The 25,071-nt window shown below is 35.9% G+C and overlaps 1 protein-coding gene, 1 long non-coding RNA gene and 1 other non-coding gene across 4 annotated transcripts; 1 reads left to right on the forward strand and 2 right to left on the reverse strand.

Moving 5' to 3' along the window:
• Nucleotides 1–571: 571 nt before the first annotated feature.
• TRNAR-ACG (transfer RNA arginine (anticodon ACG)) lies at nucleotides 572–644 on the forward strand. The gene has a single exon. It is a non-coding gene; the product is annotated as a tRNA-Arg (tRNA).
• An 82-nt stretch (nucleotides 645–726) lies between these two features.
• On the reverse strand, nucleotides 727–7,393 carry LOC147560183 (uncharacterized). The gene is made up of 7 exons (XM_086662266.1): nucleotides 5,397–7,393; nucleotides 4,007–4,097; nucleotides 3,731–3,888; nucleotides 3,567–3,618; nucleotides 3,298–3,380; nucleotides 3,109–3,202; nucleotides 727–2,513 (listed from the first exon to the last, which is right to left on the reverse strand). The coding sequence occupies exons 1-7, from the start codon at nucleotides 6,978–6,980 to the stop codon at nucleotides 1,930–1,932; spliced, it is 2,646 nt and encodes an 881-aa protein (XP_086518392.1). The 5' UTR covers nucleotides 6,981–7,393; the 3' UTR covers nucleotides 727–1,929.
• Nucleotides 7,394–16,502: 9,109 nt separating this feature from the next.
• LOC147560184 (uncharacterized) lies at nucleotides 16,503–21,483 on the reverse strand. Of its 2 annotated transcripts, XR_015234770.1 has the most exons (5): nucleotides 21,124–21,477; nucleotides 20,778–21,024; nucleotides 18,636–20,612; nucleotides 17,182–17,307; nucleotides 16,503–17,065 (listed from the first exon to the last, which is right to left on the reverse strand). It is a non-coding gene; the product is annotated as an uncharacterized LOC147560184 (long non-coding RNA). The 2 variants fall into 2 exon arrangements; XR_015234769.1 differs by having other exon boundaries at nucleotides 20,778–21,483.
• Nucleotides 21,484–25,071: the final 3,588 nt, after the last annotated feature.

The raw sequence follows: 25,071 nt of genomic DNA on the forward strand, positions 1-25,071 counted from the left end.
CACAAAAAGTAGACACATTCCAGACTAATGATGACCACTCATGGTCTCGTACATATTGAATTCGAGTTTTGATGACTCAACAAAATCCATGGTAGTCACAATATCTTGGTCTTTTCTTTGTAGTACTTGTGACAATTCATTTGTAGTTCGAACCCGCGCCATCTAGGTCCCTGCCCGGAAGGCCTTCCATGTCTCTATTAGGCCACACTCTAACTTTGTGATATACATACACGTTCAGTTAAACATAGATTTAGGCATTTCAAAAAAACAAATTAAAATGCTTGAGGTGGTGTTCCAACTCATGACCTTACGGTCAAGTAGAGTTAAAACCCTTGTCTAAAGCACTCGGTCAAAGTATTCTCCGTATCATGTTACATAACTCTATATACCCACATACATAAAAAAAAAAAAATTATTACTACTACTACATTTTTTTTTGAGGATCGAGGGGGTGCCTCGCACCCCCCATGGATCAGCCCATACAGGACATCGAAGATGAAAAAAACAATATACGTGATCAATGGGAACATAGAGTAATAGAGAAAAACCCTAAATATATGAACACAACAATGACTCTGTGGCCCAATGGATAAGGCGCTGGTCTACGAAACCAGAGATTCTGGGTTCGATCCCCAGCAGAGTCGTTTCTTTCTTTTTCACACCATTTTTTTTTAACTTGACAAGAATTCCAAGATAACTACAGGATTACAAGAAACCAAGGATCCCAAAAAAAAATCCACTCTTTATTTTATCATATATCTAATGATGAATTAATGGTGTATAACTACCCCTTCTTTTTTTTCTTTTCAGTTCTTATGTGATTAAAACTTTAACATAGAACAACTATACTTACACGTAATAATGATATCAAAACAACCTTGAGTTAATGCTTCTATCTTTGCTTCCATGAATTCGTTCACCGACGTCTCTCTAGTGATACGAGAGAGGCAACTACGCCGAATAACAAATACTAGTAGACCAAGACCTAGTCGTCATCATGTTTCCGGCGATGAGTTTAGATCACTATCTGGTAACAAACCCATGTCTCTGGAAATTTTTGCCAACAAGTTCGTGTCACTAACTTTGATCTTACATTTTCCGATTTATCACAAAGCTAGACAACTTCGGCATTCTGATAAACCCATTTCTGTTGAAGTTTGTACCAACATGTATACATCACTAAGTTTATTATCTTTAGAGTTTCACCCACTAAACACAAAGTTAGACAACTTGTGGTCTGCGACAAACCCATGTCTGCTGAAACTTCAGCCAACAAGTTTATATCAGTAGCTCTGTGATCTTTACATTTCCCCGACTATTCACAAAGCTAGACAACTTCTAGTTTGTGACAAACTTATTTAAGTTGAAGCATCTGCCAATGAGTTTACTAGTAAGTCCACGATGTTTAAATTCACCGGCTAAACACAAAGGCGAGCAGCTACACAAACACATTTTTACTATCTTTCCGATTCGCCGGCTATACACAAAGGCAGACAACTTCAGGTATGCGATGAACCTGTGCCTACGAATTTACTTCAGTATCTCTGTGACCAAACTTCTATTATCTGACAATCCGTGTCTGTTGAAGCTTCTGCGGATGGGTTTACATCATAGCTCCACGATCTTTACATTTCACAGGCTAATCACAAAGTCGCACAGCTCCTGGTACGAGCCAAACCCATATCTGCTGAAACTTCCACCCACGAGTTTATCATCGGTAATTTTGTGATCTTTACATTTCACCAACTAAACACAAAATCAGACAGCTTTGAGATGCGACAACCCCATGCCAGCTAGCTGTAGCGGAAAAGTGCTCTGAGGGTATTACAATCCTCAACCACCACAAAATCTCACTTTCTTTCTATACACAAACTTTCATCACTCTGCCTAAATTGGAAAGCTGTAGTTGAGTCTACTGAAATTTTCACCTTAAATCCGAACTGGGAACCCAAAATTCTGAAATGTTCTGATTTCCCCTCTATGTCCAGCAGTTACAATCACCATACCCCAAGCAGAACAACCATGCCTTAACCCGTCTGAAAAATCTGCGCTTACATTAGAGCTTCGATTCCTGGTAGCTGAAATCAGCTTTTCCTCTGGCCAAGTTGCTGAAAGCTTATCAAAGAAATAACTATTACTTACACTAGCAATAGTGCCATGATGTGGGCTATCAGTAAACCCGTAAAGTGAAGCCGGTCCTTCACTTTTTGTATTAGTTTCCTCAGCTAGAGAAGGTGAAGTATGTTTGTTTACAGACACAATATTGTTCCGGCTTTTGTGTCCATTGAGAGTTCCACCGGTTCCATCTAAACCAGGCCAAGAAGTAGCTACTGATACATCTTGACAATGGAAATGTTCATAAGATTGTGTAACTGTTACACCTTTGATTCTGCTTGGCCGAGATTCACCTTCATGTTTCCACACATATACTTGTGAATTCTCACTCGCACAGACCACATATTTTCCGTTTGATGTTACCGATGCTGAGATTTGACTGCTTGTATTCCTAAAACCTGCCATAGAGATGCAACCAAGAAAAATAAGATTAAAGTCAATCTGAATTCTATGTTTGAACTGCACAATGGGAGTTGAAATAGATCAAATATCGATAGTGTCAGAATTTGATGGTAATGAGGTTTGATAATAGTAAATATTTCTGAAGTACACTTCGCAGCATCAGATACCCATGTAACCCATCCAAAACAACATTGATACTGTGCCAGAATGAATATCAAAGGAACGAACCAAAGGGAATGAGCATAATATTATTGTTGAATAAAAAAATCACCAGTTAATTTATTAGGTTAATCTTGAAAGAAGTTACTTATCTGGTTCAGACTTAGATCCCTGGACTAAATTCGACTAGTATTAAGGTGGTTCTTATACTTTTTGACAAAAAGTGGTTCTTATATGATGACCATGGAAACATAGGTTTTTCCTTTTCATTATTATCATTGACAAATTCAGGTTTAATGCTGCAAGGTCAGCTATGGGGTCTGATGTTGCTTCGAGCCATTCTCAATGAAAACTTAATGTAGTAATAGAACTTGATCGTGTCATATCGATCAAAATATTGACCTAAACTAGTACAAGTTGAGTCTTTTTTACCTTTAAATTTGTGAACTAGATCGACACCGTCAATGACCCGGATTCGTGAATCAGCAGATGTGACAAGCACTTCCGTTGAACTCTTTGGGGCAAACTGTTGAATAGAATCAATGCAAATGTTTAGAACTAACTAAATACAAGGGGAGGAAATGTGCATCTCTGCATATTAGATTAGCAAGTAGATTTTACCTGAAAACCAGTGATTTTTTTCAGGTGCGACTTTTTTTTCTTGTTCTGCAGATTGATTTGACTCTTCTGATGTAGCTTATTTTCTGAAACAAGGAGATATGCATTATTTCTCAGTTGAAAGTACACAGAGGATGAGGAGTAAAATAAATTTCGCGTAACCAGGAACTACAGAAGCAAGAACATAAAAAGTACATATAAAAGATGGGATAATTTTAATAGATAAACAGAAGACATGGAAGAAGAAAATGGAAACAAGTATTGTGTCGTACCAGATGTGTTGTATAGATGACAGCTCCCTTTATACGAACCCACTAGTGCGCCCTTCAGAAATCAACATAGATACTTGAGCAAAATATCTTTTGACCAATTTTGAGTAAACTAAGGGGGTATCAAATTGTTAACATGAAAAAAAATAAGCGAGCATGACACGGACCTGGCCATCAGGTGTATAGCAAGCAGCAGTCACCATCTCATTTACATCATTCCAATCAACAACTTGACGATCTGGAATGCTCCATATTCGGACCTTAGCATCTAAAGATCCACTAATGAAATACCTATCATCAACAGGATTGAATTGGATGCATGTGACTGTGCCCAGGAAAATGAAAGAATATGCAACGTAAGCAGATGGAAAATGAACTGATGTTAGAAAATTTCAAAAGCAAGAACCAATTTGGAAGACAATCTGATTTCATGTTACACTTACCATAATCACTGTGTGCGAAAGTTTTTAAGCAAGAATTGCTGTCCATGTGCCATAGCCTAACTGTCTTGTCCATTGAAGAAGAAAGCAAGTACTGCAACAAAAGCAATTCAAGTTTATCAGGTAACCTCCAAGACTTGGACGAAACACAAACTTCATATCATAAACATAAACTGATTAAGAATTAGAGGATGGTTTTAGTGGGCATATTCAGTTCGACTGCAAAGTGACGAATACAATCTAATAAATAAAAAAAGATTTAAGGAAATGCTGACTGAGCTAGTTTAGAGTAGCCTAGAGTGCAGGTAAAATAGATAAAGAACAAAACAACTTAGGTTAGAGTAGGAGTTTTACAATGTTTTACTTTTTTTAACTACTTCTTTATCATAACTTCCAGTTCCATTATAAAAGAACTGGGGTTGGGAGGGTTTGGGTTTAGGTTTAAAGAGGTTCAAATATAGCTTCTTCTCATTTCTAATTTCTGGTGTCCAAGTAAACATCTTTATATATGTGCACATAAATGTCTACATATAAAGAGGGAGAAGTGACCACAAAAGGATGCAGTGGAGGAAGCTCGTTTCTAGATATGTCCTAAAGCGTGTCGAGATGAAAAATTCCTATCTTGTCATTACTCGTAGATAAGTAATCTATTCCGCTTCTTTCAAGAAAGCACATCAAGCTGCTCCAGATTGCAGTCTCCTTCGGTAAACAAGATCATGTCCTATTCCTCTCCTTCCAAGTCCTTACCTAATCGGCTAATCCTACCCCCATTGAATTGGTATAAGAAAGTAACCCCAGAAAATCAAAACAGCCATATAATCATGGTTCAGTTGATACAATAAAACGGAAATTTTGGTAGCTGAACCAAGTAAGATTGAACCAGGGCTTTTGTCCCTAACCTCTAACTCTGGTCCTCTCTAGGAAACTCAAGATGTATCAGTTCTACAATAACCCCAGCTTAGTTTCAAACAATAAACCCTAGCTTGGTCCAACTCAGACTTAACATGGGAATAATGTCATATAAACATGATCCCACCTCACAAATGTCGACTCACTCTTGATGATTATCTTATATATTAGTCAATCTTGATCACTATCAAGCTCAAAACATACCAGATTTAACATGATGAAGAACATCTCAATTCATCAAAATCCAAGAGCTGTCGCAGTTCATGATTCTAGATTTTATAGATGATAAAACCAATATCTAATTTTACAAGTGAATTTCTATATCTAATACATCTCTTCAAACATTTTATTTTCAGATTATCGCCACTCAAAAAGATTTAGTAAATAGCCAATACAATATTGAGAGAGTAATAATTATTTATGAGTAATAAAAAAGAAAGACAAAAGACATAACGATATTCATTATAGAAGACTAAAAAACAACCTGAGATTTGGACCATGAGAGATCAAGCACATCATCAAGATGACCATGAAAAGTGCGGACGGGCTTTTCTGAAAGCGCAAAGACACTCTCTGGCACCATAACATGGTCCATGCTAATTGACTTTCGGCTAACAGAAATCTTTCCTCTTCTCTTCTTCTCCAAAGGGTTTTCCACATTAGAGATCAACAATGTTGGTTCAGGAGATCCGTTAGGCAAGAAGTATAAATTGGAAATCACATCTTCCACCTTCTCCAGTAAATCACCCTTCCATTCTGATTCAACTACCTGCCACACATGAATGACACAATCCTCACCAGCACTTGCAAGATATCGACCGTCTAAGCTAAACTTAATGCTCCATATAGATCCATTATGGGCTTGTATCTCCTGACTTTTGTAAAGAGCTGTTAGATCTTTACATGATTTTCCATATTGACGAACCTTAACCCTTTCAGGACCATGAAAAGAACCATCTTGACTTTCATCTGTTCCGGAGCTTGATCTTCTCCCACCCTTTTCCGACGCTGTATCTCTCTCCTCACTACTACGTCTCTCCCGTTGACCCGTAACTACACTAGCAACATTCTTTATGCTTTTCAACCAACCTCCCTTCTTCTTCGTTTTCGACCCACAATTATCATTACCATTTTTATTCATTTCCAAATCATCTTTATTACTATCTCTCCTCATTAGTTCTTGAACAATAGGCGAATGCCCAACAAACATTTCAAATTCCTCCATTGTTAACTGTTTATTACTCCCAACTTCCCTAACTTTATCACACAATCCATCCTCTCTACACTCATTAACAATAAACTCCTTACCATCATCCAAATTCTTAATCATACAAGTAGGATCATCAACAATATCCTTGGCACCCAAATTATCATCAAATTCCCCTACATTTTCATTAACTATAGAACAAAAAGAATTTGAACTCAAAGTCGAACCATGATTAACAAAGTTCACATTTTTAATGACATTATTCGAAATTTCTTCCACATTTTGTGAAAATTTTCCAGAAGGGGGTTTCTTAATGGAAGAAACAACATTAAAACTGGATGATTTTACAACAAAATTTGAATCATTTAGGGATTGAACTGAAGAAGAAGAAGTAGTAAGGGTAGAAGAATTACAGTTTTTTTCACAAGATGAAATTTTGCAATCTCCAATGGCAGCACTAGTATCAGATTTAGATCGTTCAACAACACAATTACAGTTGTCATTGTTATTATGAACTCCTTGAATTTGATGATCAGAAGAGATAGATCTTCTTCCATACTCAAAATCTTTAGAGAGAGAAAGAGAATCATCATCATTATCATGAGTTAAACCCATATCACGAAGTAATCTCTTTCGTCGTTGTTCAATAGAAGAATGCTCAGAAAACCAAACATCATAGTTGGAAATAATTGGGAATTTAGGAATAGATAGATTATTATTATTAGGGAAACAATCTTCATCTTCAGAAACAACAGCAGAAGAAGAAGAAGTTGATGAATTTGATGATGAAAGGATTCTATCAAGAGATTCATAAAAACACTCTTCTTCTTCTTCTTGTTCTTGTTTGGTTGGTTTGCTCATTCTTCAGGGGGGGCAAATCTCTGTTTCTAGAGAGAGAAAGTAAACGACATTCGAGAATGGGGAAATAGATTCAATGGGAGTCTGATCCGACGATGTTTTTAGAGAGAGAGAGAGAGACAAGAACGAAACCCTATGAAGAAGAAAGATTGTGTTGGTTGGAGTATTGTTTTTCTGTAGATCTATTCTTTTCTTTTTCTCTTTGATTTTAATTTAGTTCTTCATTTACTACTAATTAATTAATTAATTACTCAAAAACTAGGCAAAAAACTAGCTAGTAGGAGTACTCATTTTCACTTTCTCTCTCTCTAATTTTCTGTCTCTTACCTGGCTTGTAAGGTTCATCCTCTTTAATGATTCCAATTCTGTCAATGGTTGGAAATAAACAGAAATTTTAAGGAAAATAATGTCATTATTTTGGGGTCTTAAATTTTACTACTATTTTAATTAGCTTTTTCCTACCAAAAGAGAAGAAAATCCATAAAATTTTATGCATTGAGTCATCAAGCTAAATGATTTCAGAAATGCCCAACTCTTTTACTTAATTTACGACTTGTCGAGACACTTTTACTAAGAGAACTGTCTAGATCGTAATCAAATTTTTAATTTTTTTACCCTTTAATTATGAGTTACCAAATTACAAATTAAGTCAGAATTTTTGTACACGTAACATTTTCGAAATTGTTTTGTATTTGTAAGAGTTTGTGGAATAGCTTTAAGTTGTTAGTGATGTTATCAGTTTTCGCATTTTCAGACTATGCCGGCTAGTCTGTTTATATGACAGTAATATTGTGTCACTTAACAATTTTGAGGTTATAATACATATTGCTAGGAAATAGTATGATCTTTCGTTTTCGATAAAATATGATAATTTTACAACACATCATCTCAATACCATACTACAATATCGTCAACTTAGACCGTCTAGGGGCTAAGCAGATAGTATGATGTTTGTAACTTGTTATAAAATTGTGGAGACATTTCTTCTTGTTTTTTTTCTTGTTGTTCTATTCCTTGTTGTTGTTCTGTTCCTTGTTTCTCTATTTTTGATGCCCTAAAGGCTAAATCTCTTCTTCCAGTAATACAATTTGGTTATTTTTAGGTTTTTTACTTTTAACTTCTAGAAAGCAATTAAAATACTAATCAATTAATTATTGTTCCTCACTTTGGTAGTTAAAACAAATATAAAAATTTGAACAATTGTGAATTTGTGGAGTGTTAGTTTATAATATCGTTTCAACAAAAACAATCTTATTATAGTGTATAGAATTAAGAAAACTTTACTTGTTCTTAGTTAGTGGCAAACATCAAATGTGCACACCAATTATAAATTTCACTAACGGAAGTTCATCAGGTGCTGGATTTTGAAAAGTCGACTAGATGTGACATTTGATAGTTAAATCCACGACAACTTCTTTTTTGTTTTCCTCTTTCTGTATTTTGTCTTTAACTTATCTTTCAACTTTTGCAATTTCACTATATTCTTTTTCTCACCTAACGTGAAATTTGGATGATTCATACATCTTTTGGTTATTTAGTTTCTCGTACATTTGTTGTATTCTGAGGTTTTATCGAGATTAATTTTGAAAGTCTAAATCCTTAGGAAACATCACTGCAATTATATTTGGTTTTCAAATTGTTTTTCCACGTAAGTGAAAATCAGGACGAGACATGAATTTGTTTACTTGTGCGAATTACCAACTTATCCTATAGATTGTTCTCACTAAAAATTACATTATTTTAAGTTTTTAGCAACACCCCGTTCATATACATAACAATTTGATTTTAAAGGGAATTCATCAATGCGATACGAATAATTTCTTACTTACTTGGATATATGTTGTCAAACGTGTTTACTTATCCCACTTCTAATATAAAACCAAAATATAAATAAGTAACTATCGAATAACTTTTTTACTTTAAAATTGCTTCCACTACAAACAAAACACGGTTATAGTGATAATCATTTTTCTCTAATTAAAAATTTAGACTTTGGAAGAAAATAGTCTTATGTAGTAGAAAGCAAGAACACTAATTATGTCATTATCGGTTGGTGATGTCCTTTTTATAGAGAAAAAAAAAAAGCTAAATTAAAGCAAAAAACATATTTGACTTTTTTGTAAAATAGAGTGGGAAAGTTGTAACTCAAAAACAAAACAAAAAAATTAAAATCTAATTTGATTCAAATAAGCAGAAAATTTAGATTTATTTTACATCATTTTTCTTAGGGTCGTGGCATGAACCATCTAGGGCTAATTATTGACTAGAAAAGAAATAAAGACAAAATGGAGGAAGTAATGAAAATTTTGGGACCTACCTTAACAGTACAATTTTAAAGGCTAAATGTAGTGAGTGCAGTTGGACACTTGGTTATGATTCAAGCCTCATATACCTATATACCTAGAGGTTTATTATAAAATGTGTCGACAAGAATACAATACGGTTGAGAATGATTTAGTGGGACATATCGTGTCTGAATTCTTTTTTGAAAGCACTGAACCAAAGAAAATGACAGAACGGTGAAGAGAAGTTTGACGATGGATGAAAATGGATAGAGGTAATTGTTCTTTCCTCCCTCTTCTCTTTACATCTTTATCTTGTCGGTGTTCTGTAATGAGGCCTTCATTAGTGAGATAATGTGACGCATATTCATGTATTTCAAGAACGAGAAGAGAAAGAGGTGGGGTGAGACGGCCGGATTAAATTGAAACTCTACAAATATATCACTTTGACTTGTTTTTTATTCATAGTAGAAATCACTTCGTTATTGTTCGTTGTGGAGTAGATCTAATAAAACTAAACTATGTAGATCCCTTGTCTTATGTGTGATTTACTTTCGTTACTGTTTTTCTTAGTTCTTCGTCATAACAAGTATAAATAAGATAAAAGTACGATAGTCTTCAAGGATTTTTATGTGACCTTTCTTGTTGAAGATTTTTTTATGTGACTTTTAGTGTCTAAATATCTTTGATGAAAGTGATTAGATAATAACTTATTCAATTCATGTATTTATTATTAGTCGTACAACACGAGATCAATGGCTTAGAGTCTATGTCAAAAATAATTCTGTTTAACCTATACATAGTTTCTCCTTAGCTTTTCTAAAATCTCCCAAACCTTGAGTTAAATCGGCCGAGTCATAGTGAATTTAGGAACTTAAATGATGATGTAATTAATGATGTTCACATAAATTAACAGATTCAGTGGCAGCTTCCTACCCATTACCATTTAAACACTTTTTTAATCAACCCAACTAATGATATGATCCCATGTTATTAACACAAAAACAGTTTCCCACTTGGCAGGTTTTGATTCGAAACAATTATTTATCACATCCTTAATCATAACATGATTCTAGTGAATTAAGGAAAATGTTTTTTTTTTTTTTTTTTTAGAAATATAACACTAGGTTAAAGCCTTACTGTTATAACATTTGGGTTCCTACTTGAGTTCAAAAAACAAAAAAGAGTTATTTACACCAAGTAAAATAATCCACATTTAGAAAATCAATACTGGTTAATTATGTAACTAAAAAATGTTAATAGTTTTTTACAACGATGATTATAAAAAAGGGCGAAGGCGGGATCTAAACTTAGCCTGGGCTAACTTGTAAGGAGAGCATAAACAGACTTGAACCAGTGACCAATTACAAGGACAACCCCACACCATTTGAGTTATTCAAGTCCTAGTGAGTATTATTAGCACCTGGTTTACATATCAAAATCTAACCATGTCCTCATCTGGATTAGTCTAACTCTCTATGTAGCTCTGTTCAAAAATATATAAACTTAAAAAGTAATTGAAAGTACTTAACAATGCTGAAGTGAACGATCCGAATGTGACGACCTATATCTCTCTATAGAATGGATTGGTCATCCTAATTCACCATCGTCCACCACATATTTTGGCCTATTTCTACATATTCTTTTGCCCAATTTATCTTTGTTCATAGTTTTAGCATAGAATTATGATAATATTGGCGAGATGAATATTGACACAATTTTAACTGCTGCGTGAAAAAACTGTGTTCTAAAAAAAACGGTTTTTTTTTTTGAAAGTTCTCATAGAAAAATGGCTTCTAGGACAATTTGGAATTTTGTTATAGTATATGATTGTACCATTCTAGTGAAACCCTAGCTTTCACATTGTAGTACTAAATTATTCTTTAATAAAAAATAATAGTACTTGAATGGAAAAGAAAAGAAAAACAAAAAACGAGGAAGAAAGATTGGAAATGGACATAGTGGGTGGGTTGATTAACTTTTTTTTTTTTTTGTTGAGAAGGTGGGTTGATTAACTTGATTCCTCAACTGTCTGGGCGTCTGGGGTATGAGCTTGAACATGGATACCACAACTTATTAAAGAACTTAGTCCTACATAAGAGTTATTTCCCGATGCCCCCTACTTTATGACTATCTTCCCGCGTAACCCCCTACTTTATCGAAAACACTCAGATCACCCCCTTTTCGCCGTTAACGTCAAAGATCCATGAAATTCTTTTTCCCTCTCCCAAAACTATCCTTCCACGTTGTCAACCTCTCTCCTCCATTTCATCACCTTTCTCTGCCACATCATCCCACTCGCTAACTCATCATCTTCTCCGATAAGGTCGTCGATCGACCAAAATTTTCGGCAATGACCTTCGTGAATGAAGGGTTTTCAGGCCATAAACCCCCTAGACAAAGGGTTTCTAATCTGGAAACCCTTCGACCGGAGTTGTCCCCTTTGTTGGGATTTCTGCCGACAAAGGAGAACTCAGAGAGATTGAGAGGAAAGAAAAAGGAAGAGGAGAGAGAAAAAAGTTTTTCTTTTTTATGTTTGAAAGTTGTCAGAAAATTAGTCGGTCGGCGACCTTCACCGAAGAAGATGATGAAATTGGCATATGACATGGATGTGAGGAAATAAAAGGTGGTGAGGTGGACTTGTGTTTAAAAAAAATTTAGAATTAATTCCACTTTGGCCCCCAAGGAAGTTTCCGGAAGAATTTGAAACTTTTTTGGCCCTTGGGGGCTAAATCGAACTGCAGGATACTTATAGGAGCCAAAACAGAAGTAACCCAACCCTTCTTAACTTTTCTCTTTCTCTCTCCACTAAGGTTTGCCCCAAACCCTAGATCTGGTTTGGGTTTACAAGATCTGAAGCGTCAACGAAGCTTCAACAATTCGATGAAGCTTCACTGTTGAAGCCTCAACAATAAGCTTCAATAACCCTGGTTTGGGTTTCCCCATCCCAGATCTAGGGTTTGGATTTCCCAAACCCTAGTAGAGAGAGACAAAAAGAAAAAAAAAAATCATATTTTTTAAGTATGAAGGTCGCCGGTAGGTCGTCGAAGTGGCAAGAGAGATGACAACGAGGAAGGGTAGTTTTGGGAGAGGGAAAAAAGAATTTCACAGACATTTGACATTAACGATAGAAGAGGGGCATCTGGATATTTTCGATAGATTAGGAGGCTACGCGGGAAGCTGGTCATAAAGTAGAAGGCCGTTTGGAAATAACCCTAAAAATAACAATAAATATAGAGTAGTATGTATATATATATATATATATCATCCATTTTTTCGGAGGAGGAAACTTACTTACCTGTATTTTCTTTTAACAGAGAAATGCTTTTTATTATATTTTCTAAAATCTAATATGATATTAGAAACTTATAATTTTCTACTGATGATGTCGTGTGTATATTTGAAAAGTAAAAAAATTAAAATTAATTTTTTTTAAGGAAGCAAGATAGTATTTTCGGTTACAAATCTTTTTTTTTTTTGAAGAAACGATTACGATATACGTTAGTCATCACGAGTACATTGATAAGTCATGAAGATGTGATAAGCACAATAACTGCCTAAGTTAAACTGATAATGAAAGAGGCCTAAAGCCCAACTAAACATGACCTAAAGCCCGACAAATTTCTTGCATCATTTATACTTTAATAACCCAAGTTCAATAAACTATGGAATCCACTACTTCTGACATTCGAAACCTGAGACCTCTAAGATTTTGGAGTTTATGTCAACATTATCGACCACTTGGGCTACCAAATTAGGAGTGTTTATATAAAACTTTCTCCATAATATGGTTATGTTCCACAAACTTACAAAATCTCCTATCAGAGATGTAGGAAGTAGGGGCGAGTAAAGGTCGGACAAACCGACCAGGTCGAACTCACCCGTATCAAATCGAATGATTTTTTAAGGTTGAAAAAAATAATCAACCGATCATTATTTGGTTTGGCTTCGGCTTGGGCTTTTGAAAACCGACCGAACTATACCTTATAGATACATTATATTATATAATACAAAAAAATTAATTATCATTACCTAATATGGATCGTAAACTAAGAAATGATATTGAATGTAATTTTTATTCTTCTTGCTTAAGTTCACTTTTTTCTCATATTGTTTGATTTGGTTAATTGAGTTCGACCGGACCGACCAACCAACTCAGTCGAGTCAAACCGGATCAACAGAAGTCGGTTGACGATTTGATTGGTTCGACTTCAGTCGATGATTAACCATACCATCATTGATTGATTTGACTTCGGTTTGATCCTAAATGATCTCACCCCTAGCAGGAAGATTGAAGGAACGGGTGAGAGGAGCTCCCCATGTTGTTGGTAGAGAGAGCCCAATAGATCTGATCGTCCAATCGTGCCCTCTCTCTTGTCCGTAAAGGGGGTCTTATTTTATTTATTTTTAGAGAAATCGACTACGATCTACGTTAGTCGTTACAAGGCATTGATACATCATGAAGATGTGATGAGCGCGATAACCGCCTAATTTGAACCATTATGAAAGAGGCCTAAAGCCCGACAATATGAAAGAGGCCTAAAGGCCGACAATATGAAAGAGGCCTAAAGGCCGACAAATTTATCACAATGTTTACATTATATATTTGCCTAAATTACATGAGATAAATCTTGATGACTAACTGTTTCCAACGAGACTCGATCCCACGATCCCATGGGCTTAAGAGAGGTGTCCAACCGTTACACCAAAGGATCAAAGGGTGGTGGACAAAGGGGGTCTTATTGTCAACAAATAGAAACTTCAAAAATTTGTCATAAAAGTATTTGCTAAAAATGAGGGGTCTGACAGAAAACCGGGCATAAACTAGAGGGTCCTTTGAATTTAACAACAACTTAGGTGCTGTTTGTTTTTTAGTATTTTCAGATCTGAAATCTGAATTGGACTCCAATTCAGATTTCAGATGTTTGTTTTTTTTCTTTACCAAAATCTGAAAGTTTTGCTGAATATGCCTGAGATCTGAAACGGGCTGAATAATGTCCACTTTTTTCAGACTTTGAAACAAGTCTGAAAATAAGGGCAATCATCTGAAATATACAAAATGACCTTTTTGCCCCTGTAAAATCTAAAAAATTACTTCTATCTCTACCTTCTTTACCTCACCGTCACCACCACATCAGTATCTTTCTCTCTCTCTTTTGATCATCCAAACCCTAACCCTAATGTCGACGATCATCAACAAATTCAAATTCAAAGGCCATCGATGACCATAGACGAATGTCTTACTGATTGTGTCTTACCTTCTGTAGTTGATCATGGTAATGGAGATGTAAAAGATATTATTTCTGCTTCCTAAAAACCACTTCCATTTGATCTCAATCTTCCCCCTCTAGATGTCGTTGGTAATGAAGGTGATGATTTTTGAATCACAACTTAGTGCCTTTATGGCTTATAACTTCAGATCGCTTTAGGTATGAAAAGAAAGGGGTTTCCCCCCTTTTTTTGGTTTTTCTTAATGTTTTTGCTGCTTAGATTATGTATGAACCAATAGTGTTTGATAATAGGGTTCCTATACAAACTTCATGGGGTTTGAAATCTTATCAATCGTTGTTGAAGTTAAAAAGGATTAGATCTGATCTCAATGGTTACAACCTAATCTTGTTTTCTCTGTCGCCCAGATCGAATTCTATACCAACAATTTCAAAGAACTGAAATATGAGTGTCAAGTAATAGAGAGAGAAAGTTTGAGTATGGGTTTGAGGTAGAGAGGAAAAGGGAGAATTGATTTTCCTGTGAAGAAGATGACTAAATTTTTTTCCTAGTTTACTCTTTTCTATTATGGTGTACTCCGTCAAGAAATTTAACAGTGGGGGTAGAAGTGTCAAAATGGTGATTCAGACTTAATAATTCAGACGAGAAAACAAACACTCTAACTTGGAAAAAAATTCAACTAATTCAGATTGAGCCATTTCAGTTCAGCCAATTCAGATTCAGATAATTCAGATTCAGACACAAAGAAAAAAACAAACAGCACCTTAGTCTAGTAAATGGACAAGAGAATTCCTGGGTTTGGTTGCTCTAAGTCATGGTGCTCATATAACATGTTCGGAAATTATGCAACATAGTTTCAAACTCACTAGCCATTTCACTTGGATAAGAGGACCTCTGGCAAGAAGAAAGTTTTAAAGGCGCCACTCATTTTTTTTTTAAAAGTTGAAAGCACGCTTAATTGAATTTACATATAAAGTCGAAGAAGAAGAAGCAACGGTAAACAATGAGAGACGGCTTCACGATTTCCCTTCTCAAAAAATGAACCTCTATATCATTCATTGCCTAATATTAATAGACTCCCCATTCAGGGAGGAAAATAAAAATAAAATTATGAAGGGTGTAAGATATAATTTATATACTTCATTAATATAAGAGTGATTTCTATAAGTAAAACTAATTAAAAGATAATATATATATATATATATATATATATACCAAGGAAGAAGATACCGAAAAATGTCATTGCTTGCAAACCCAATTGTCTTGAAGACAGAACATAATGACATTAATTCCGGTACACTGTTGGAACAGAGGAATAGCTATAGCCATAACTTGATGTGGTCTATGTTTCCTCTTAAGGATATTACTCCAAGCATTAATCTCCACTTTCTTTGATTTTTCATTAGCTTCAACTAGATCATTAAACTCCTCGTCGGCGTCTTTAGTACCACAGCTACGTCTTAGATTACTGCGGGCCTCTTCCGACTTTCCTCTCTATATCATGGAGTTCGGTGTATCGGGGAGTAAACAAGATCCTATAGTGATAACAAGAGCAGGCAGCACGGCAAGACCTAAAGCCAACCTCCACCCTCCCTCATTGTTGATAGTACTAGTTTCGTAGTTAACAAGATTAGCAATAAGGATACCAACACCGTTACGTACCAAGCATAAAGTGACAGATTGATTAGCGAATCCAACACCGATACGTACCAAGCATAAACCGAGTGATATAAAGCATAGTTTTGTTCATAGCGAAACCGTTTATAATAGCACCACCTAGAAAGATAATACCACCAAAACCCATTGAAAGTGTGATATAAAGCATAGTTTTGTTCATAGCGAAACCGTTTATAATAGCACCACCTAGAAAGATAATACCACCAAAACCCATTGAAAGTGTTCTTCCAAATATTTGGGGCGATCCATGAAGCTGCAACAGAAGCTATAAGAGCAGCAAGGTAAAGAGATGAAGTGAACAAGGTGAGTGTTTGACTGTCTAATGTACACTACTAGGTATAGCCCGTGCCTACGGCACGGTAAAAACAATTTTTTTTAGGATCTTCATCATCCATTGAATGATATTAATAAAACACATGAGATGATTATGAGATCTTCGTACCTTACATTGCAAATAAGGATATAAAAGTACCACTAATATCCAAAAGGATTGAACTTCCAGTACATTAGTTGATAAGATTATACTAGTCAAAGCTAATATTATTCCATGGCCAAAAAGATTGGACTTACCCGACATTAGTCGTTCTTTGGACAAACATTGGATGATTCCATGGCCAAATTTGGCAGGTCTATACCCATACCCTAACTACTATTTCCCATCACGTGACTCTTTTCTTGAGCAAGAGCGAAAGAACTTGTTAATCTTTCGATTCAGAGTCTTATGTCCCATGCCTTGGCTTTTTCAAATATTTTTCTTCAATTGGTTCCTCGAGTCTTGAACAAGCTCTTCATAACAACTGGTAGGTTCAGTTATCTCACTTAACTAATATAATAATTTCCTTATTCAATTGGTAAGTGTCAAGCGTGATTTTGATCTACTTGTACAATTCTATCATAGTTCTGCAGCACCACCACCACCCAAGCCAGAAGAAGAAAAAACATCATATTAACACATTTTTAAACTGATATGAATATATCCCTCTCGACAATGAAATTGTTAGCGATAGTATTCTTACGTGTATATAACATCAGGATCTTTAATCGAAGTGTCATTACCGGGAGAAAAGCAGTAGCAGAAAATGCTCACAAGGTACTCTTTGTAAATGGTATCAAACCATTAATCAAAGCATTATGTCTTTGACCTGCAGGACAAAGTATAAACATTAGAGAAGCTTAAGCATTATTTTGTATTTGGAATAATTTCAAAAGTTCCATTCTACAGATTTCTTAGTTGTTAGGTTAGATTTTCCTTGTTCTTTATAGTTTTAAACAAAGAGTTCTGAATGTATATCTAAAGAGACGAACAGTACTGAGAAACAAATTTGGCCAATGAAATCCAAGCAAAATAATACACAAAATAAGATCTATTACATTCTTTCAGATAAATGTACCAAGACCTTGAATACTTTCATAATACACAAAATAAGATCTAGAAGCTGAGGTTCCTTCTATATTTTTATTTGCTTGCATGTGGTTTTGAAGTTGTATTTGAAATACTTGTTCTTATTTGATACTTTCATACAGATTTATGTCCTGTCTGAGTTGTTGTCATTTGCTATACGGGTCCTAGAAAATGGCATGGTTTCATTTTCCTATTCTCTTCAACAGTTATTTGTTTGCAAGTGCAGGCCTATGCTTCTTATATGAAGGGAAACCTACTCTTTGACCTTGATCGCAATTGGGACACTGCACTAATGACTTTCAAGAGTGCCAGGTGCATTAATCTGTTAAGACTTATTTTTGCTGCTGCTAGTTCACATATCAATGTTCTCTAAAATAGGTAAGAATGACAGGGTTGTTTACGAGGAACTTGGAAAGTATGGTGACCTAGAAAATCAAGTATTGTGTCGTGAACGTGTTGAAGAGTTGGAACCCAGCATCCGCTACTGCCTACACAAAGCCGGTGAATCAAATATACAAACATCTGAGCTTTTGGATATTGGAAAGATGGAAGGACCTGCATTGGACCTCTTTAAAGCTAAGCTAGAGGTATTATTGTTTGTGAGCTGATTTTTTCCCTTGTGAACACTAAGCTTGCATGAACTATATTCAGTTTTTAGTAATAGAATTTCTTTTCAATATTCACATGATAAAATCAGCTTCTTCCTGCCTTAGCCGCCAAATATGTCAATCAAACTTCATTGATCTTTATCCAACTATGTGAAGCCCAAAAACTAAAGCTCCTATCTCGAAACCTGTAATTTTGTTTAGTTACTTCAAATGACTTGAATTGGATTGTTATTGTACAAGTAACAATTATTGAGTGCATAAGTTAGTACGATGAGTTCCCCTTTCATCCAATATATGAGTCTAACACTAACCATTTCTGGATCTGATTAGATTCAATCAAACCTGAACATTTTATTGCATTTTCAGAAATCAGTACTAAACCACCATAATCAAACCAAAAAAAGATGGTCACTGGACAGGTTACCAAATACTAAAATGAGCCAGAGAATGGAAAAATCACCTATAACTTTCACGACATTATATCAAGCTTAGGATTTTTTCCCTTAGAAGGTGTTTGATCTCAAGTTGTTTTCCGTTCGGCAGATATCTGGTATTTGAAAGACAGCGATTAAAGTTAGGAAATTAAGGTTTTTCTTAGTATGCATCAACTTACCCTACCATGAGCAACCACAACACAAAGCATTTCCGAGATGATTCCTAGTGGAAGAACTGCTTCTAACCAGAATTTTATTGATTCTCAAAGCTCTTCGGATGTCTTATACGAACATCCGAGAACCTAAAAAGAACCAAAAAAGTATATCTCTCACCTTCAAATTCATGTAAATGAAGGATACAACAAATGTAGAAAAAAAAATAATAAAATCATATCAATGGAGGATATAGTTACTTAATCAAACAAATCTGCAATATATAATATGAATGAGACTTTGTATGGCTGCAATTTTGATAAAAGAAAAAACATACCTATTAAGCTTCTTTCTTCGTGCTATATCATGGAACACAAAATAGTTTGAATCAAACACAGAAAATAAAAAAGTTAAACAACATTATAATTTTCTTTAAAGCATTTAATAACAGAGTTTGATACGAAGTTAAGGACAACCGAGGGTTTTGGATGAGGAAAGTGCAGATACACAGGTCAATCATCAGTCTTATCTTTCTATCTTATCGCTTACAAAACTCATATAAAACTTGGGAATGAGGCCAGGTACTTCATCTAACAAATAAACTTCCATTCTTGAGTTTTTGTTCAATGACTTCTGCTTTGGGTTTACTTTGTCTATTTAATTTTATTACAGGTAGCTTATATTCTGGATCAAGCTAAACCTTTGGAAAGCGAGATGCTTCAACGCATTAAGCAGCAAGGACTTCATATTACCCTTTGAATTCTCATTGTAAGTCTATATCGTTATTATACCGTGTATCTGAACCTTGTTAATTATATATATGTCTTTCTTTGTCTGATCGACTAAATCATCATTTGATGTTCAATTTTTCTGATTAATTCAGGTGATAAGACTGCTACCCGATGCAGTAGGTACTACTTGCGGCCAACGTCTTGAGAAAATTTTTGGAACAGAGCATGCTCACATTCTCCAAGTTCCTTTCAGAACTGAGAAGGGGATTGTTCGTAATTGGATCTCGAGGTTTGAAGTATGGCCTTACTTGGAGGCATACACTGAGGTAATCAATTATTTTTATCTATCGACGATGGCTTTAACATAACCCCAGTTTCAAGTTTCTAACAGTTATTTCTCGTGGCTTCTTAGGATGTCGCAAATGAGTCGGAAAATTATACTTAATATGATTATCCAATGGACGTGTCAGATTGTAACAGCTCTTTCAAGTTTCTAACAGTTTCCCATGAAACTGAGCTGGTTTTCCTATGTACTTGTGTTTGTCTTCAGATATTAGTGCGCAAAAAGCGTTTACCAAAGCCATAGGGGCTGGTCTAGAGTATAGGTTGGACAGATTGAAGTTTCACTATTCGAGCTACCAAGGGGTCGGAAATATTTTAACATAACTCTAGATCCTAAGCAGCTCGTCGAAATCCAGATTCAAGTGGTGAAAATACTTCTTTAACCGCATTAAGCGAATTAAAGAAAGACTCTACGGGATCATTAACAGACCAAAACCTAATTTTAAGCAATTCTAAAGCAAAAATTACCATTTTTTGCAAATCATTCTTTTTCCCATCAAGAAAACAACTAAATCACGTTAACCAATTCATTCTACCACTGCTTCCACCAGAAAAATAAAAATAATGAATTGAAATGATTAACGGAAAATATTACCTTGAAGGCATGTCTAGCTTAGCATCCCATGAGTTGCAGAGTGCTTTGCAAAACTAACCTAGTGTATCAAAATGATTCACTTCCATTCCCTTCTTTATCCCCATCATCAGCAATGACAGGGACAGCTATATACAACATATTTGGCAATTCCGCCATCTTTGATTTGTTCTCAAAACTTGAAACTGCAAAATTTAAGTAATTAATGCAGATCAAAGACTTATCGCGCACTAAAATGAAGAAGATTAAGGTCCTATCTTCATAGTTGGTTATGGAGAATTCTCCGTTCATCTATAAATCTCCATAACCAAAAATCAAAATCAATGTTACTTACTTTGATCTCAACTTACCTTTAATTATGAAGAAGATTAGGATCTGTATTGGTTCTTCTATTATCATCTTCAAAAGTGCTTTAATCATCTCCACTAATACTACTATCATTACTTTTGTGTCCTTCAAAACAACTTTTCTTTCCCACATTCTAGTTGAGTAATTTTATCAAACATCTTAACACCAATTTCTGATTCACAAGTTTTGATATGTAAAAACATCTAGTGAAACTTTGCTTGTCATTGGATGGGTAAATTGTCACCACCACTATCATTTAAGAAGAACAAGTGAGAAATGGGGAAAGAATGAAGGAACAGAAAAAGTATAGCAGAAAAAGGATTTCTAACTGTTTGATGAGCTTTTTACCGTTATCTTCTTTGTTGATTCCAGATACCTGAATTCTTCATAAGGATTAATGGTTGTTGATTCGGACTTTTTGAATTCCTCGTGAAGATTTCGACACAGTTCTCTCTAGCGGGCAAAATATATGGAATAGAAAGATGTTTCACAAGAGACAAGTAGATGGAAAGAGTAAAACGGAAGGAACCTAAATCCCTTTCTCTTTCCTAATTACTCAAGAATTCACTAAGGAGTTTACTTGCGTAATGAATGATGAAGCACCAAGTTCTGGGAGGAACACCATCGGACAGGAAGGGAGATGATGGGTTTTGGTGTTTCACCATGTACGCTGAAGCGAGCAGCAACAGTGCCGCGTTGGATAACATCAATGGTTAGGATCCTCCTCATTTTTTTATCCTAGTCAAATATGTCCACATCCTTGTCCAAGTAAGCAGAAGGTTGCATTTATTTTGTCCTAGTCAACAAAACACTAAGGCCTTTCACATGGCCATGACTCAACGTAGGAATAAAAACAAGATTCAACAACTCACTATTGACTCGGGTGTAACTATTACTAACGAAAAAGATATTGCTGATGAACTTGTATTGTTTTTTCAGAATTTATTTCAAGAGGAGCCAGTAAACCCAGCCCCAATTGAGATCATGAATGCATATAAATTGATTTCGGACATAGAAATGGGCTACATCTCTAGAGTCCCAACTTCAGAGGAGATAAAAGCGGTGGTTATGGACATGGGATCAATCAAAAGTCCGGGACCAGATGGTCTTCCTTGCCATTTATTTCAACATAATTGGGACTTGCTAGGTTTGGATCTTACCTCCTATATTCAGAATGCTTTTTCTACAGGTAAGATTGATCCCACTATTAATAAAACAACCTTGGCTCTTATCCCTAAAGTCAGAAACCCGAGTATTGCCTCTGATTTCAGGCCGATTTCATTATGCAATTCCATATATAAATTCATCACTAAAATAGTGGCTAATCGAATCCGACCTTATCTAGAACAATGCATTATGTGGACCCAGAACGCCTTTGTTCCTTCGAGACAAATTATGGATAATATAATCATGACTCAAGAAATATTACACTCTATGAACAAGTCTAAGGCCAAAAAGGGAGGTTTCTCTCTAAAAATTGACATGGCCAAGGCTTACGATAGGGTCAATTGGGACTTTCTCAAAAATGTCTTAAGAGCCACGGGGTTTTCGGGTTTATTTTTAGACCTTATCCTTTCGTGTATAACTACTACATCCTTTAGTGTACAGGTCAATGGGCAACTATATGGGAATATTGTGGCTTCTCGAGGTCTTCGGCAGGGGTGCCCGCTTTCCCCATACCTCTTTCTCCTTATCTCTCAGTCCCTCTCTCTCCTTATTACTCATTTTGAATCTTATGGTCTTTACAATGGTTATAAAGTCTCTCCATCTAGTCCTAGCATATCTCACCTTTTATTTGCAGATGATCTCATCTTTTTCGGGATGGCCACCAATACAAATCTCTCAGCAATTTTAAACATTATAACGGAATATTCTAACTTCTAGGGTCAACGAGTCAACTTCGACAAATCTTCCATCTTTTTTGGCAAGAGAGTGTCTCTGGAAATTCAAGCTCAATATACCTCTACTCTTCGGGCTCCCTGTATGTCCAATCAGGCTAAGTATCTTGGATCCTTCCTCCTTAAACCAGGTAATCGTATTGATAGTTTCTCCTGGATAACAGATAAGTTTCAGAAAATATTAGCAGGTTGGAAAAACAAATTGATATCCCAAGCTGGAAGAACAGTCCTAATACAGTCTATTCTAGGAGCTTATTGCACCTACACTTTTAGTTACCAACAGATCCCTAAACAAGTTATACAAAAATTGGAACAGTCGGAGAGATGTTTTTGGTGGGGTCATACTACAACAGAGAAAAGGATACACTTCATCAATTGGGATACTATCTGCTCTTCTAAAAAACATGGTGGTTTGGGTATAAGAGCCCTATCTGAAGTTAATGCATCCCTTATTGGCAAGATGACTTGGAGGTATTTAACTCAACCTCAAGCTGTTTGGGTCAAATTGTTAAATTCGAAATACATTAAAAGTGGTAATTTTTGGACTACAAATAGTCCATCCTCTGCCACTCCATTTTGGAGAGCAATTCTCAAGTCTAGGGAAACCTTTTCTACTAACATTCTTTGTGTAAGAAGGCAGTTTCTAAATTTAGAAAGAAGATGGCTGTGGCGGTTTTGTGTACAAAGGCGGTTTCAATTGGTTTCAATTTAGATGGGCAGTTTCCAAAAAATGGTATAGGCGGTTTAGATGACAATTTTGGTTCAAATTGGTTACTAAATTCTCGGCTTATATTATTATATAAATAGGGGGTCTTAGAGTGCTTCAAATACAACCAACACAAGCAACAACAACAACTCTTCTTTAGAGAGAGCTAGAGAGAGTGAGCAAGTTAGAGAGAAATTTTTTGTTCATAGTTTTTGAGCGGTGTTAAATTTCTCGGTCGTCGAAGATTTAGTATAGAAGGTTAATTTCTATACGGTACCATCTTGGGACGAACTTGCGGGTTGTGTGAGTCGTCTTCATCTATCCTTCAATAAAGATTTCTTGTTCGCCCGAGGACGTAGGCTTTAAAGCCGAACCTCGTTAAATTCTGTTCGCATATTTGATTTTGACTTAGCTTTTCGATTCATCTTCATAATCGGATCAATTTCTAGGATAGGTTCGATAGCTTCCGCGAATTTTGGTTATAACAATTGGTACCAGAGCCTTGTTGAGATTGAACGAAGAAGATGGGATCGAGAAGTGGTACGGTCAAAGCAGGAAAATATGAGATAGAGAAGTTCAATGGGAAAAACGATTTTTCTTATTGGCGGATGCAGATGAAGAATCTGTTAATCTCGCAGAAATTACACAAGACGTTGACGGGAAAGAAACCAGGAGATATGTCAGATGAGGATTGGGAGGAGTTAGATCTCGAAGCACGGGCTACCATTATGTTGTGTCTTGAGAGGGACGTGGCGTTCCTAGTAGACGGAGAAACAACGGCGGCGGGTGTGTGGTTAAAGCTAGAAAGCAGTTTCATGACGAAAACTTTAACGAATCGGGTCTACTTAAAATCCAAATTATTCACATGTAGAATGGAAGAGGGTTCTTCTATTCAGGAATATGTGAATAGGTTTGACAGGATTATCTCAGATTTGAAGGATATTGATGTTAAGGTTGAGGATGAGGACCAAGCCCTCATATTGTTACTTTCATTGCCTAAATCCTATGAGAACCTTGTTCAAACTTTGATGCTTGTTGGTGATAGTCTAAGCATGGAAGAGACGAGAAATTCGCTATTAGCGGATGACCTTCGTAAGGTTGCTACTAGCAGTATGGCGTCGGGTGGAGTAGACAAAGAACAAGCACAAGGGTTGTTTGTAACGAGGGGGAGGAGTAATGAAAGGGGAAAGGGAAAGGGCGGGAAATCTAGATCCAAATCTAGAGGCTCTTTCAAGAAAACGTGCTTTAGTTGTGGTGAGCTTGGCCACTTTAAAGCGGCTTGTCCAAAGAGAAAGTTGAAGCAAAAGAACGAAGGCTACAAGGAGAAACAAGAGATGCAAGAGGCGGGATATGTGTCAGAAGAGGCGGACGAATGTTTCTCGGTGACAGAGGTGTCTGAGAAGATCTTCGATAAGTGGATGCTTGATTCAGGGGCGTCACACCATATGTGCCCAAATAGGGAGATGTTTACTACCTATAGGAGTATAGATGGTGGTACAGTTATACTGGGTGATGATAGTATATGTAAAACTGTGGGACTCGGAACAATACGGATCAAGATGCACGATGGAGTGGTGAGAACATTGACGGACGTAAGACACATACCCGATTTGCGGAAAAATCTAATTTCCCTTGGTGTGTTGGAGCGGAACGGCTGTAAGATAATTATAGAGAATGGCTCCATAAGAGTCG

The sequence above is a fragment of the Eschscholzia californica genome, unplaced genomic scaffold, assembly GCF_041429995.1.
Source record: "Eschscholzia californica isolate CP2 unplaced genomic scaffold, dmEscCali1.0.p SCAF_2, whole genome shotgun sequence".
Lineage (NCBI taxonomy): Eukaryota > Viridiplantae > Streptophyta > Magnoliopsida > Ranunculales > Papaveraceae > Eschscholzia > Eschscholzia californica.

Excerpts from the sequence above, each read along its gene's own strand:
- LOC147560183 (XM_086662266.1), bottom strand. The coding sequence starts at position 6,980 with ATGAGCAAACCAACCAAACAAGAACAAGAAGAAGAAGAAGAGTGTTTT. Across the intron at positions 3,619-3,730 it reads GCTATACACCTGATGGCCAG|GGCGCACTAGTGGGTTCGTA; the intron begins GTCCGTGTCATG and ends TGATTTCTGAAG. Across the intron at positions 3,203-3,297 it reads AAAAAATCACTGGTTTTCAG|TTTGCCCCAAAGAGTTCAAC; the intron begins GTAAAATCTACT and ends TCTATTCAACAG.